The sequence below is a fragment of the Oncorhynchus nerka genome, linkage group LG11 (assembly GCF_034236695.1).
Source record: "Oncorhynchus nerka isolate Pitt River linkage group LG11, Oner_Uvic_2.0, whole genome shotgun sequence".
Classification (NCBI taxonomy): domain Eukaryota; kingdom Metazoa; phylum Chordata; class Actinopteri; order Salmoniformes; family Salmonidae; genus Oncorhynchus; species Oncorhynchus nerka.
In genome coordinates, this window is record NC_088406.1 from 73,365,544 (window position 1) to 73,381,881 (window position 16,338).

The 16,338-nt window shown below is 42.4% G+C and overlaps 2 protein-coding genes across 3 annotated transcripts; one reads left to right on the top strand and one right to left on the bottom strand.

Moving 5' to 3' along the window:
- Positions 1-553: 553 nt before the first annotated feature.
- On the top strand, positions 554-5,282 carry LOC115122582 (mitochondrial uncoupling protein 2-like). Its single transcript, XM_029651801.2, has 7 exons — positions 554-676; positions 1,914-2,050; positions 2,184-2,391; positions 2,527-2,724; positions 3,095-3,196; positions 3,847-4,027; positions 4,442-5,282. The coding sequence occupies exons 2-7, from the start codon at positions 1,925-1,927 to the stop codon at positions 4,554-4,556; spliced, it is 930 nt and encodes a 309-aa protein (XP_029507661.1). The 5' UTR covers positions 554-676; positions 1,914-1,924; the 3' UTR covers positions 4,557-5,282.
- Positions 5,283-5,372: 90 nt separating this feature from the next.
- On the bottom strand, positions 5,373-10,119 carry LOC115122583 (ELMO domain-containing protein 2-like). 2 transcript variants are annotated; one of them, XM_029651802.2, is made up of 9 exons: positions 9,926-10,119; positions 8,554-8,701; positions 8,279-8,307; positions 7,672-7,769; positions 7,446-7,575; positions 7,151-7,284; positions 6,942-7,010; positions 6,514-6,647; positions 5,373-6,405 (listed from the first exon to the last, which is right to left on the bottom strand). In XM_029651802.2, the coding sequence occupies exons 2-9, from the start codon at positions 8,696-8,698 to the stop codon at positions 6,245-6,247; spliced, it is 900 nt and encodes a 299-aa protein (XP_029507662.1). In that variant the 5' UTR covers positions 8,699-8,701; positions 9,926-10,119; the 3' UTR covers positions 5,373-6,244. The 2 variants fall into 2 exon arrangements, with proteins under 2 accessions (XP_029507662.1, XP_029507663.1); XM_029651803.2 differs by lacking the exon at positions 9,926-10,119 and adding an exon at positions 9,151-9,729.
- Positions 10,120-16,338: the final 6,219 nt, after the last annotated feature.

Genomic DNA, 16,338 nt, shown 5'->3' on the forward strand with positions numbered 1-16,338 from the left:
AGAACTGGCAATTCTGGTGCAGTCCATGAGGAGGAGATGCATTGCAGTAATTAATGCAGCTGGTGGCCACACCAGGTACTGACTGTTACTTTTGATTTTGAACCCCTCTTTGTTCAGGGACACATTATTCCATTTATGTTAGTCACATGTCTGTGGAACTTTTTCAGTTTATGTCTCAGTTGTTGAATCTTGTTATGTTCATACAAATATTTACACATGTTAAGTTTGCTGAAAATAAAAGCAGTTGACAGTGAGAGGACATTTATTTTTTTGCTGAGTTTATGACAAAAGGTACCATTACACAATGAGTGGTGAATGTTGCCACATTGCACTGGGATTAATGAAATATTCCCATTAAATGTTGTATTGTAGTTACAACGTAATGTACTGGTAAATGTGTTGTTTTTCACAAATGTTAGAAGCTGTGCGCTGCTGTAGGTTTGATTTGGACATTGACTTTCTTGACTGTGAGTGGACTTTGGTTTGGCCCATGCTCCTGCACACAGTAACGCCTCTCTCTGTGGCAAGTCAGTAAAAAATCAAATAAATATGAGGATGCACAACTCCTTGTTTCAGGGTTCGGGCTGGCTCCCTGGGACTATAGTTTGGGCTCTCACGTCCTGCAGTAAACCAATAGCTAGTCAAACGGATTTTAATCCACAGGATTAATAACAATGTAAGTACTCTCAGATATTACCTGTTAGATTTCGCTACACTCGGGAATAACATCTGCTAACCATGTGTATGTGACCAAAACAATTTGATTTGATTTGACCAACATGGTTTAATTTTTGTTGTTGTTGTTGATTAGACCTAATATAGGTTTTGTAATTCTTTTTGAGATGTGTTGCACCATTTAATTTTCAACCTGGATTAGTTCATCTAAGTTTCAATCTTTAAACTATGATTAGTTACACGTGTCATAATGGATTCGCCATAGCAATATGTTCTCATTCTATTGCTATGGAAACAAATTAGCACTGGTCATTGCTAGTTAGCTAGCAAATTAAGTTTGAAATACAGGCTATTAAAACTATACATTTTGGTCAAATTAGTTAGCTGGCTAGTTGACCTTTAACACTCTTGTGGATACCATGAATACAATCACACTGAAAATGAAGCACAGACATTTTATCAATTTAAACCTCCTGCAGGAGCAGTTTAGAATAATCCCTTATCTACATTTTAATTTAATTTTAAAACAATGGAGCAAGAAGATTTAAACTAAGAACAAAATTAAACTTAGTTTATAAGAAGATTTAAATTGAACTAAGATTAATTTAAAACTAGGTTAAAAATGTGGTGCAACCCACCCCTCAAGGTTTAAACCTTGATTAAACCCAGTTTGAGTTAATCCATGTGGGTGCAACCCACCCCTCAAGGTTTAAACCTTGATTAAACCCAGTTTGAGTTAATCCATGTGGGTGCAACCCACCCCTCAAGGTTTAAACCTTGATTAAACCCAGTTTGAGTTAATCCATGTGGGTGCAACCCACCCCTCAAGGTTTAAACCTTGATTAAACCCAGTTTGAGTTAATCCATGTGGTTACAACCCACCCCTCAAGGTTTAAACCTTGATTAAACCCAGTTTGAGTTAATCCATGTTGGTGCAACCCACCCCTATATATAACTGATGTGTATTTGATCTGGTTGATTGTATGGATTATTATAATCAATGCTGTTCAGTTGTTATTATGATGTAATGTGTTTTCAAATATCACAAAATCCCTCCGGCCACAACAATGGGCTGCACAGGCTATTGTACTTTAGAAACTGAATCAATAAATTGACCGGCATATTTACTCAACAATTTCCTAAGTATCCACAGCATTTTCCTAAATTCCAAGGATGGTAAGAGAGAATAGATGCGGCAGTGTTGACATCCTTCCCTCTTCCTCCTTCACTGTCTGCAGTACCAGGGACCATGGTGGGAATGAAGCCCTCTGATACACCCCCTACCCTGGGGGTGAAGCTGCTGAGTGCTGGCTCAGCCGCCTGCATCGCTGACCTGGTCACCTTTCCCCTGGATACAGCCAAAGTCAGACTCCAGGTAATGGTTCACTGTCTTCCTCCAGCCCTGAAGACTTGAGTCTGACCTCCTGTAACTCTGAATTTTACTAGCACTTCCTGTAACACTGATTCTTGTGGGGACCTCCGTTAACACTGACACTTGTGTACCCCAGATTCAGGGAGAGAAGGTGGCGTCTGAAGCTACCAAGGGCATCCGCTACAGGGGGGTGTTTGGGACAATCAGTACCATGATCCGGACGGAGGGGCCCAGGTCGCTGTATAACGGTCTGGTGGCGGGCTTACAGAGACAGATGTGTTTTGCCTCCATCAGGATCGGCTTCTATGACAACGTCAAAAACTTCTACTCTGGCGGAGCAGACAGTAAATTAGGATAATTCATTCGAGATAATAATCTGTGATGTTACATATTTTGTACCAAGAGAAGAAGCATCATATAGTACCTCAATCATCATCCTTTCAGTACTTAACAAACCCTCTGCCCCTGTCCTACCCCAGCTGCAAATATTGGTATCCGTATCTTGGCCGGCTGCACCACAGGGGCCATGGCTGTGTCTTTCGCCCAGCCCACTGACGTGGTGAAGGTCCGCTTCCAGGCCCAGGTCAATCTGACCGGGGTGGCTCGTCGCTACACGGGCACCATGCAGGCCTACAAACACATTTTCAACCACGAGGGCATCCGCGGGCTCTGGAAAGGTTAGTCAGTACGACCCTGGGCCCAATCGGTTGATTTGCAAGTTACACCAATCTCCATTGGTTGTGTTGCTGCTAACCTTGAGCCCCATTGATTGTGTTTGTCCGTAGTGGAACTGTTTGAATAGAAAAGACCAAAGATTGTTGTCTATTTCACTGTCATTCAATGTCAGGGATGTACAGATATTGATTGGAGCAGATGCTGCAAAGTTGATGATCCCATAGGACAGAACTTGAGTGCACCTGAAAATAAAACTTGGCTTTGCAGGTTGTTGAGTTTTCTTGGGCCTTTTACTAATGATAGACTAGTGGTTTAATTCTGGTATAACTATTGGGGTTATTGACCAACCGACCTGCTTCTTGTTCACTCCAGGCTGTCTACCCAACATCACTAGGAACGCTCTGGTCAACTGCACAGAGCTTGTGACCTATGACCTCATCAAGGAGGCCATTCTTAGGCACAACCTGTTGTCAGGTGAGTGGGTGCTATTGGTGCATACAGTCACCGCAAGACAGCTGACTGGGCAGAAGTCCACATGCCCTCTCGCTCTTTTGTTCTTCATGGGTCTTGAAAGCCTGATAACAGTATACATAGTGGTACATAATATTCTGTCCAGCTATGGAATAACACGGAGCTAACATTTATCTAAAGGATTTTTATTGCACCTTTCACAACAAAGCGGTATAAAACAGAGATAATGATTTCCTGTAGGCCTCGAGACAGAGGCCTTATACAGTACAGTGTATCTGCATGGCACTACTTGAATATTACCTTTAGTGTCAGCATTTCTGTTATACATCTGTGTTAATCAACTAGTTCATCTAAGGTTCAATCTTTAAAATATGATTAGTTACACGTGTCATAATGGATTCACCATAACAATATGTTCTCATTCTATTTCTATGGAAACAAGCCAGCGCTGATCATTGCTAGCTAGCTAGCAAATTGAGTTTGAAATACAGGCTAGTAAAACGAATTGAACTTTTTGGTCGAATTAGTTAGCTGGCTAGTTGACTTTTACAAACATGGTATCCACAAAATCGTTAATCATACTGAAAATAGGTGCCCATTGATATCTTTGTGACAGTGTTTCAAAAGGGCTCGTGATGACCGTTTTCCCACAGATAACCTCCCGTGCCATTTTGCTTCTGCGTTCGGCGCCGGCTTCGTTACCACCTGCATTGCCTCTCCGGTGGACGTGGTGAAGACACGATACATGAACTCTCCGCCGGGCCAGTATAAGAGTGCCATCAACTGTGCCTGGACCATGGCCACCAAAGAGGGACCCACAGCCTTCTACAAAGGGTGAGCTCACAGACAGTCACACACACTGTACAAACAGACCGGTGTCCTTCAGTCTGTTGATAGAACAAGACAGTTGGATGTAGTTGTACATTTTAGTCCTCAATGATATATCATAGATTTTCCTGTTTTGGGTGGTTACCTTGACACAGTAACTCTACCAGAGGAGGCTGGTGGGAGGAGATATAGGAGGACTGGCTCATTGTAATGGCTGGAATGGAATCAAACATTGAAACCACGTTTGACTACGTTCCATTTATAACATTCTAGCCGTTACAATGAGCCCATCCTCCTATAGCTCCTCCCACCAGTCCCCTCTGAACTCTACTAAGCAAAACCTTGGAGCATTTGCAGGGATCTTTAGTTGAAAGTCTCTCCCAAACTAATGTTTAATTTGTCCTCTCTTGTTCCCTGTAGATTTGTGCCCTCATTTCTAAGGCTGGGCTCATGGAACGTTGTGATGTTTGTGTCGTTTGAGCAGCTCAAGAGAGTCATGATGGTAGGAAAGCAGAAGATGGAGGACAAAAGTTAACTTCATTCCTACGTTCAAAGAGCCCTTTGCAATGATGGATTGACAAGCGCACAAACCCTAGCCATATTGAGTTGGACCCACAATGTAGTGTAGGCAGACTACAGCAATACTATGGACCACGATCCATAACGTTAAGATTCCTATGTGTTCGTCAGCATGTTGTATGAATAATGAGGAATCCTTTGTTAAAAAAGGAGTTATGAAAGTGCATTTGAAGTGCATCTACCTTGGAGAAGTTTTATTTTCTCTATTTTTATTTATTTTGACCTATACTTCTCCTACGGTCTCAAACCAGTCCTTGTGGACCTCTAGCTATTCTCTACAGTGTATTTAGCACACCTGCCAAATGTGAACTAATCAGCAAGCCGACTGTTCCTTTAAATCAGGTGTACTAGGATTAGGATACAGTACTCTAGGAACGACTGCTGGGCTACCAGGACCGGGTAGAAAAAGGCTTCCCTTGTATTGTGTGCTTAAATTGAATCCCCAACAACTCCCGGTCGCCGGTTAAGGCAGCCCCCTCCGCACCGCTCTGATTTAGAGGGGTTGGGTTAAATGCAGAAGACACATTTCAGTTGAATGCATTCAGTTGTGCAGCTGACTATTTATCCCACTTTCCCTTCCCTTAATCCCCCCAACAAATGTAATAAGGTATAGTTTAATAATTAGTATTTAGATGTTGGTAATTTGCAATATATTGAACTTTATAAATATGCGTATTTTGTTTGTCTGTGTTAATTGTATTGTTCATTACACGCTCCATTTAATCTCAATCTCAGCCTGACAGCTGACAGTCATCACACTCATCCGAAAACATCACATCAGAAGTTTCATTTATTAACATTGGACATGTGTCAGTCGTTACAAAGTTCCATACTGGGTCTACAAAATGTCAAATCATCTTCAAAAAACAAAATCAGGGCTCACGGCCTATAAATAACAGACAAAATACCATACAAAGTCAGCTTTCAGCAAAGACAATATTGTACGAATGTGTGGAATAGGCAGCGGCGTAATAACCAGTAATCTCAGCACCACCTATTGAAATGTATTGACAACAATGACGGTATCAAGTCAAACGCATTAAAACATGCACAGAGCTCTACGTGTCGGAGTAAGTAGTACAACCATTGAGCATTAGGTAAACAAATGATTCCTTAGTTTTAAGTCTACTACGATATAAATTCCCTCTCTGGACACATATTTGATTCCTGAGCAAGAAGGACAAATACGAGAATGAGTAGGCAAAGTTATTATGAATACATGCGAGACGGCACTTGTTGACTTTGTTAAATAAATTCAAACCTAGTTAATATTATTACCAATCTCCATTTCCTCTAAAACTATTGTGTAATTCCTTTCCATGTCCGCTGAAAAGTACACAGCCAATCAACTACATAGATCTAGTGCCCTACTATTTTATTTACCCTTTTGTAATATTTGAAGCATTGGAATGGTCATTATTTGAGGCAGAGGGTTGAATTCCAGTCACCTGGTCTTACTTATTTCTAAAAACTAGTCACTAATTTATACAAATAAAAAATAAGTGTGTAGATTGGGTCTAAACTAAGATCGAAAGGAAAGCTAGCTCAAAATGTCCCTTATTAGTTTGGAAGTACGCTGTAGTGTATCGAGGTTCTGGTGGTCCCAATTAGGTCCAAGCGAGACCCGTTCAGTCGGTTGGTCGGTCAGTTACTTCTTGGACTATCCGTCATGGTGAGGGCGACGGCAGGGTCCAGCAGTTGAATCTTGATATTGTCGTGGAACTTTTCCCTGTAGTGGTTGAACTCCATGATGCTCTCGGGCTCCTCCTCCACCCAGAACTTATCAAACTTGTACACCAGGTAACCTGAAGCAGGGAGGCCAAGACAGACTTAGGGGTTTAGGTAACCTGAAGCAGGGAGTTATCCCCTATGCTACTGACAAACAGAGTTGAGCGCGATTAGCATACACTTACAGAACAGCTGATGGAGGTGCTGTAGTTGGGGTCTCCCAGACACAGTGTTGTAGAAGTGGGGTTTGAGAGCACCACTCTTCAGTAAACTGTACGCCATCTCCGTCAGGTTGATACCCACTATGGCATAGGAGTACCTGAAACATGACACATATGATAATCATTAAAAGGCTATAAATGTTGTCAAAGTAGGTTTACTTTGGGTGTGTTTGTTTGGGGCCCAGGTGGGCAGAGGTTTCACTTTAGGACTAATGGAAAAGTCAAATGTGGAAACTCTACCCACCCAGTACATTGGGCAAGCTAAAACAAACGCAACTATTGATAGATGAGTGAATATACTGAAATGTGCAACAGAACCATAGCTGACATATAAAGAACAGAGTTCAACAGGCCAGTCAACTCCTAAAATGAGGTAATTACGTAATCCTTACCCCAGTTTGGGATGGTTTGCGTGGGACAGCACTTGCCGAGCCTCTTCAGTGTAGTTCTCACTAAAGAACCTGTAATAAACAAGATACCAAATTAAAAAAGTTAAGAAATCTAGCTTAAACTTGAGAAAGAAATATACAACTTTTCAGAATACTGATGAGCAAGGTTAGATTGTTAAAGACTGGACAGTCATTCAGACAACATAACTCACACAAGGTTGGTTAGGCCCAACATGCCCATTCCTCGGAAGTCAGTCTTGGGGTCGTCGCCTTGGAAACCAATGTCGCCCCACTGTTTGGTAATTCTGGACTCCAGTTTGACCTCGGGCATCAACAGGTCCCAGAACTGTAGAGTCAGACAAGTCCATTCCTGTTAATGCTTTACACTTACCTTTAAAATAGAGATGATATTAAAAAGTTTGAAACAGTCATGTTGAATCATCTCATCCAGAAACATTCCACTGCTCCATGCTAGTCATTGACAAAAAAAATGAACGGCCACAGTACCTTCAAAAGCATTTCCTCGTGTTGGACTTTATCAGAGTCAAAATTCTCCTTCCTCAACTCTTCCACGGACGTGAATAAGTTCCTGTATCCTGTTATTTGTAAGAGACACAGCTTCAGATTCACCTTAAACCTAGGACCAAAGAGACACACATTAGTCATCAATACATACCATATAAAATCATCTATATAAAACATGAATAAAACTGTAAAGGGTAACAAGACTGACGTGGGATCCCTCTGCGTTTTGACATTCTTTTCCCTCATGATAAGATCCAGATGCTTCTCCAAACCATCCTCCTCCACATCCACAGCAGCTCTTAATAGCTGGAGAGAGGGAAGGAGAGAGGGAGGGGAAAAGGATGGAGGGACAGAGGAGAGAGATGGTGTGATTAGTTATCTCATCCATGGTAATAGCTCAGAGTTTGTGTTAGTACTTCTCCTACAGACTATAATGTCATAACAAGCACGATGATCACTGAGGTCAGATGATGGAACAACCAACTATGTATTACCTACTGCCTTAACTTTGTATGGGGGAAATGCCATAGTAACAGAGTGATGCTGAGACTCAGAATTGTTCCCTTTAAAATGTATGCCAAACAAAAACGAATATTTGCAAAGTTAAGCAAACCATACAACTACGCACGACGACTTTCAACAGTGCAGATGCAAAGGTTTGGTAAGTGAATGACAACACCAACAGCACAAACCGTCATTTTATTACCAAATGTGTTACCATGGAAATGCCCACGAACTGTTGATAAGAATGTGCTTAGCATAACAAGAATAACAAAAAAAAAAATCAAGTGAAAGGAATGATTTCCAACATTTACCTTAGATTTGGAGTTCTTGAGTGAGTATTCTGAATGAAGAAAAATCAAATGCTAGGTTAAAAACAGTTCAAAATGATAATGAATAGCACAAGTGACAACTTGTTTTTCGTAAGGGTTGGGTAGTGTTCATTGGGCGTCGAATGGAGGAAAAACGCAGAGGACTATCTGGACTTGCCCAATTAGAGATGCCAATGGTTGTTTTTCAGTAACAAAATGCTTTAAAACATGTTATGTTACCCTAATGAACACTATTTAGCTCTAGAATGTAACCTCACCTGCTTTCGTTGTCCTGGGCGCCCCAGGCTTGTAGCCGGCACAAATCCTTTGCAGCTCGCATTTCCCTGTCACCTGTCTGATGAACCACTTCAGCCAGTATCTAAGGAAGGACGTGTAGAAGTATCCCCAGATGCTGCCGAACATGGTCTACAACATAAACATGTCAGCAAGAGTTCCAAATACAACAAGGCAAGTGAATGACACCATAATCATACGAGTCATCCAAAACATATACTGGTAAGACAGCAATGGTGAGCCGTGCCTCTTCTTCGAGACATTGACAAATGAGCACCCAAAAAGATTCCCTGTGTACTCCAGACAAGCCAATCGATTTATCCTTTAGTTGTACGCTGCGCAATGGAATTAATGGCTGGAGAATTTTAAAAATCCAGCAATGGTAATGTCTCTGTAGTAGGAGCTAGCTATTGATACCTTCAAGCTATCAGTCTAAAGTACTGCAGGACCTCCCCAAAAACAATAATTCGCTACTCTGTACAAAACCCCATATTCAATGGGAACAGTTGATACGTAGCTAATCTTAAAATGGCATGTCATCAGATAGGCCTAGGTGGTCAAGTCAATCACTGGAAAGTTACCGTAGCAGTAACTTTCCACGGTGTCCCCCTCCCAACTTATCTAAATCTAACTGCAAGTATTTCACAATCATTGATTTGCTAGCAAGCCATCTGTTGAATGCTGTTCCAGGACAGTCATTTACTTAGCTAGGAGACCAGGCGTGATTCATTTAGCCAATTAGTGAGTCGTACAGCCCAGAAACCAGGTGCAGGCTGTGGCACTGCTGAACCAGGCTTGCCAGTGAGTAGAAGTGAAATGAGAGAACACGTTGCAACATGAACAGAAAGGCTCTATTGTAATTTGAGCTCCTACTTTAGCAGGTGTCTTTACACAAATTGCTTTTGTTTGGCAAAATAACTGATTTTGTTAGCCGACTGGCAGCTTGTCTTTTGTTTAGCAGCGAACGTTAGTTATCTCCTAACTAACAGCTAGCTAGTCAGCTCGCAGTAGATCGTCTCATTTCAGCCACTGTGCCTCCACCGTAAAGCTTCAGCACAGTAGCTTGAGGTTTCTAAGTTGTTGGGGTACTAAAAATGTACAGTAATTTCATTGACCGGTACAACACTAACTAGCCTAGCTATAACAAACGGACTGTTCTGGAACAGTCTTCAACTGATAACTTGCTAGCAAATCAATGACTGTGAAATACTTGCAGTTAGAGACCTAGATAATTAACCCCAGAAAGAAAGTCAACATGTTAATAAACAGTTAGCTATACCTGGCTTTTAAGCGTTAGCTAGCTACCTAACGTTATCTAGCTTAGCCACACAATCACAACAGGTTGTCAATATTTACCTCTAGTAATCAGGTGGATTATGTCAGCAATTACGCCTTGATTTGAGTGAATATAGCAACAAATAGACCTAGTGGTGAGCGTTATTTACTTTAGCAATGACAAATTCCTCAGATTAAACTAAAAGAGATGTGTCCACTGAGGTAGTGATGTTGACAAGTCTTTTGGCTAACCTCTTCTTTGATTAATAGAATCTCGACCCACAAGTGTACCACTTTACCTTTAGCGCCACCTGTTGGGTTGTGGTATGGTGAGTTGATGGAATCCTGGGTTGTATTCAATACACAGATTCTGTTTCAAAACGTTTTGCAACAGAACAGAAACCTTGTACTCCAAACGCTCTTCAACGACAAGTTGTTGGGTTCTTAAACGGACATTGTAGTTCCTTTTAATTGTATGGTTTCCACGTGTTGCCACTCCATTCTGAATAGTCTGCTAAGGGTTTGGCACAAGCTTCTATAAATGATAGATTCTGCTCTAAAGTGAACTGAAGTTTGTGGGGCTCCTTCCAGCTTCTTCTAGCCGCTTATTTTTATATTTAAGAGAGACACGACTGAACTACAACTTCTATTTAAGAACAAAACGGGACTCAACAACATTTGGAGTAAACTTTTTTACCTGCTAATTAATTGCACTCATCTGGTGTCCCAGGTCTAAATCAGTCCCCGGTTAGACGGGAACAATTAAAAAAAAACAGTGGAACAGGCTTCGAGGTCCAGAGTTGAATTTGAGGGCACTAACCTATTATAATAGCTGCATTTCCTATACTTGCCACACGAAGGTGCGGATGTTGCATAGGATGTATGGTGAAAATACTTCCCTAAAGAAACCATGGTCACTGGTCATAGGGATTAAGTTTAACAGCTCTACAAATTCCTTGAATTAGTAGTGTGTTCATATTTGATTGAAGTATGGAATCAGACATGTCAATCTCCCATTTTTAAACACTAATGTTTTGGCAACAAAAAAAACATTGCATGTATGGATACTTTATCTATGAAATAGCTTTATCAATCTAGGTATCTTCAACTATTTATCTATATATTTTGATCAATAATGTATCTATATATTATATATTTATCTATATCTATATGGTATCTATATATGTCAATAGATTCCGATAGCACATTTGACCACATCAATCAAATCAAACTTTATTTGTCACTTGCACCGAATACAACAAGTGTAGACCTTCCTATGAAATGCTTACTTACTTATGTAATATTTGTGTTGTGGAGAAATGACCAGGCAGGAGACGGGAGTACAGTTAGTTGTCGTTTAGTCAAAAAAACCCTTGTGCTCTACAGTTCGCGGCATTCCAGTGCGCAAGTGCATTTCCTATTAGGTGTAGTAACGTAACACTGCCGTAATGCATTACTGCTTAGTAACAGCACAGTAACTAATATAAACAGATGTAGATCCCAGATACTACACTCCTCCCCCATAGTGTTTAACTCCCAGAGAACAAGGTAAATATGTTAGGTAACTACTAATGCAATATCTGAACAATGCATTCTTAAACATTTTTCAACTACTGGGTTGAAGCAGACTTTTCAGAGCCCAGCACAAATCCAGGGGATTATTCTGCCCCGAAGATGGAGTTTGTGTCCTAATAACTAACCCAGGTAATGTCCTTTTTCTTTCCTTTTATCTAGGACATATTAAAGTGTTTGTTTTACTGTCCGTTACCTCCTTAACCAGCTCAACTCACAGGTCAAGCTTTTGAGGTGCCCTTCGCTCTCGAATAGGATATCTCTGCTCCTCCTGGGCTTCCTGTGGTGGGCCAGGTTCGGGTGGAAGGTCAGGCTCTGTCTCTTCCATACGACCACAGTCAGGAGAATAGTCCTGGGGGTCGTTATTGTTCTTGTTCTCTCGGTATGTCTCTGCTGGGGCGTTGGACCGTAGTAGATGATCCACATGAACGTTGACCTGGCGATGACCAATTTGGACTTGGTAAGTCAAAGGTCCTCTGCGTTGCAAGATCACACCTGAGTTCCACAGGCGCTTGGGGTGTCTGAAATCACGTACCATCACCCTCTCTTCCTCTTTGAATTCTCTGACAGTCTTTGAGTGTCTGTCATGAGCTTTCTTCTCAATTTGAGCATCATTTTTCTCACTTGGTGACAGAGTCCGTGATGCAAATGCAATAGGGTGTTCTTCACCTGACGGTAGAACATGTGAGATGACGGCTCCTACTCCGTATGGAGATGCATCACACGCGAGTCTCAGCTTCATCTCTGTTTTATAGTGGGCAAGCCACTTGCTCTTTAGCAGACGCTGTTTGCAAGTCTTGAATGCTTCTTTGCATTGTGGGGACCAATTCCACTTTGTATCGGCCTGCAGCAGTTGGTGAAGCGGATGCAACAATGTGGACAAGTTTGCCACAAACTTTCCGTAATAGTTCAGGAGCCCCAAAAATGACCTCAGCTCTGAGATATTTGTGGGTGCTGGAGCGTTTACGATTGCTTCCACCTTGCTGTTGGTTGGGTGCAGGCCTTGTGCATCAATCTTGTATCCGAGATACTCCACTGAGTCCTGGAGGAACTCACACTTGCTGCGTTTCATTCTCACTCCGTATTTCTCCAGTCTTGACATCACTTTGTCCAGCACTACAAGGTGCTCTCCAATGGTTGGTGCTGACACGAGGATGTCGTCCATGAAGCACACAACATGGTCTATACCGTCCAAGATCTGATCCATTGTTTGTTGGAATATCGCTGGAGCTGTCGAGATTCCATAGGCCAAGCGATTGAATCTGAATAGCCCCTTGTGTGTATTGATGGTCAGATACTGTTCTGACTCCGGATCCAGCTTCAGTTGCTGATAAGCGAATGCCAGGTCCAGCTTACTGAAAACCTTCCCACCAGCTAGAGTGGCAAACAGATCTTCAGCGTTTGGTAGTGGATATTCCTCTGGTAGTATGCAGCGATTTACTGTGACCTTGTAGTCACCGCACATTCTGACGGTCTTGTCTTTCTTTGGGACTACAACAATCGGAGCGGCCCAGTCGCTCCTCGCTACTTTCGTTATTATGTTATTCTTCTGTAGGCGGTCCAGTTCCTTCTCTACTGCTTCCTTAAGAGCATAGGGAACTGGACGTGGTTTGTGAAAGATAGGCTTGGTTCCTTCTTGCACTCTGACTTTTGCTGTGAAGTCTTGTATTTCACCGTAGCCATCTTTGAAAAGTTCTCTGTGCTTCTCCAGCATGTTAGTGAGTGTAGCCTGACTCACTGGTTTGTCATTTCTCAGACTGAAGATTTATCCCCAGTTCAACTTGATCTTTTGTAGCCAGTTTCTGCCTAGCAAGGCTGATTTTTCTCCTTTAACAATGACAAGCGGTAGCGTCCACTCCTTCCCCTCATACCGGACTGGTACCTGGATCTGCCCTAACACAGGAATAGTGTCACCAGTGTATGAAGAAAGGCGGATGGACGCGGGCTGAAGAGGGCACTCTTTCAGTTTTTCTTTGTAGAGTCTCTCTGGAACCAGGGATACAGACGCTCCGGTGTCCAGCTGCATCTTTACTGGTTTTCCCGCTAACTCCATGTTGAGATAGATTCCATCTTTTAGTTGTTGAGCTGTGTACACTGTGAACAGTTCCACTACTGTTTCAGTTGTACCTTCCTCTTCTTGTGCTGCGTCTGACACTTTGTGCGCTCTTGCTGTGCGTTCCGAGCCTTTACACACTCTCTGTAAATGTCCAACCTTTCCACAATTGTGGCACTTTTCCTTTTGGAATCGACATTCACTGTGCTGATGATTATCTCCCCCACATCTGTAGCAACTTGGCTTAGACCTTTGAGATGTGGGCTGCTTTGTTCTTGTGTAACCTTGAGGACGGGACTGAAAAAAATGTGACTTTTGTGAGCTTTTTTCACCACGTGCATCACTGACCTTGTGAACACCTTTCTGACGTTCTGCATGTCCCGATAGCTCAATAGTATCCCTGTGGGCAAGCTCGAGTCCAAGTGCTATATCACAGGCTTTCTTAAAGGTCAGGTCCTTCTCTGACAGGAGCCTTCTGTGATATGCTTCACCTGTGAGACCACATACAAACTTGTCTCGGAGAGCATCATCAAGAAATCGTGCAAACTCACATGTACTTGCCAGCCTTTTCAAAGCAAGGATGTAGTCAGCCACGGTTTCCCTTGACTCTGGTGACGTTGGTAAAATCTGAAACGTTCTGCAATGAGAATTGGCTTAGGCTTGAAATACCTTGAAAGAGTTTCAGTCAGTTCTGCATAGTTCAACTCCACTGCTTTCATTGGTTCAATGAGACCTTTCAGCAATCCATACTCAGTTGGACCCAAAACACTGAGAAATACGTCTGCTTTCTTTCCATCTTTGATTTCATTTGCAGCCAGCCAACGCTCAAAACGCTCCAAATAAGAATCAAAATCCTCTTTTGTAGCCTCAAACTCTGGTACTCGACCAATGGTTGCCATTTTCACAGTTAATTGTTCAGTTTCCTTATATTCCTTAATTTTCTGAATATTCATCTACTTCTTCACTTCAGAAGTTTCTGCAATTACTTCATTCACTGCACTAATTTGTATTAATGTACACACCGTGTTACGTCCCTTCTTCCTTTTTTTTCCTTCCTTGACAATATTTCTCCACTGAGATCGCCTAATTTCAATGGGTTCAATGACAGTTTATTTTATTTAACCACCAGAGGGCAGTGTCTCTATTCTGGACTCCAATAGTCTTGCTACTTGGCAGCTCCTGAATACTGTACTAGCAGTGCTAGCCTACTCTACTGGCGAAAGAAAATAAAAAATAACTGACGAATTACATACTTTTTTTGAGTTTCATTACTCACGCAACATTCTTCCCTTCAAGCAATGTCCGTTTATGTAGTTTAATCACCTCGTCGCCACTGTAATATTTGTGTTGTGGAGAAATGACCAGGCAGGAGACGGGAGTACAGTTAGTTGTCGTTTAGTCAAAAAAACCCTCGTGCTCTACAGTTCGCGGCATTCCAGTGCGCATGTGCATTTCCTATTAGGTGTAGTAACGTAACACTGCCGTAATGCATTACTGCTTAGTAACAGCACAGTAACTAATATAAACAGATGTAGATCCCAGATACTACAACTTACAAGCCCTTAACCAACAATGCAGTTCAAGAAGAGTGAAGAAAATATTTACCAAATAGACTAAAGTAAAAAATAATAATAAAAAGTAACACAATAAGAATAACAATAACAAGGCTATATACAGGGGGCACTGGTACCGAGTCAGTGTGTGGGGGTACAGGTTAGTTGAGATAATTTGTACATGTAGGTAGGGGTGATGTGACTATGCATAGATAACAAACCATGAGTAGTAGCAGTGCACAAAAGGGGTGGGGGGTCAATGTAGATAGTCCGGTGGCACATTTATTAATTGTTCAGCAGTCTTATAGCTTGGGGGTAGAAGCTGTTGAGGAGCCTTTTGGTCCTAGACTTGACGCTCCGGTACCACTTGCCGTGCGGTAGCAGAGAAAACAGTGTATAACTTGGGTGACTGGAGTTTCTGAAAATTTTATGGGCTTTCTTCTGACACCGCCTATTATAAAGGTCCTGGATGGCAGAAAGCTTGGCCCCAGTGATGTACTGGGCCGTACGCACTACCCTCTGTAGCGCCTTACGGTCAGATGCTGAGCAGTTACCATACCAGGCGGTGATGGTGCAGCTATAGAACCTTTTGACAAACTGGGGACCCATGCCAAATCTTTTCAGTCTCCTGAGGGGGAAAATGTTTTGTCCTGCCCTCTTCACGACTGTCTTGGTATGTTTGGACCATGATAGTTCGTCTGTACAGCACTTTGTGACATCATCTGATGTAAGAAGGGCTTTATAAATAAATACATTTGATTGATTGATTGATTGATTAGTGATGTGGACACCAAGGGACTTAATTAAAACTCTCGACACGCTCCACTACAGCTCCGTTGATGTTAAGGGGCCTGTTCGGCCCGCCTTTTCCTGTAGTCCACGATCAGCTCCTTTGTCTTGCTCACATTGACTGAGAGGTTGTTGTCCTGGCACCACACTGCCAGTTCTCTGACCTCCTCCCTATAGGCCGTCTCATCGTTGTCGGGGATCAGGACTACCACTGTTGTGTCGTTGGCAAACTTAATGATGGTGTTGGAGTCGTGTTTGGCCACGCAGTCGTTGGTGAACAGGGAGTACAGGAGGGGACTAAGTACACACCCCTGAGGGCCCTCCGTGTTAAGGATCAGTGTGGCAGACGTGTTGTTGCCTACTCTTACCACCTGGGGGCGGCCCGTCAGGAAGTCCAGGATCCAGTTACAGAGGGAGGTGCTTAGTCCCAGAGTCCTTAGCTTAGTGATGAGCTTCATGGGTACTATGGTGTTGAACGCTGAGCTGTAGTCAATGAACAGCCTTCTCACATACAGTGGGGAGAACAA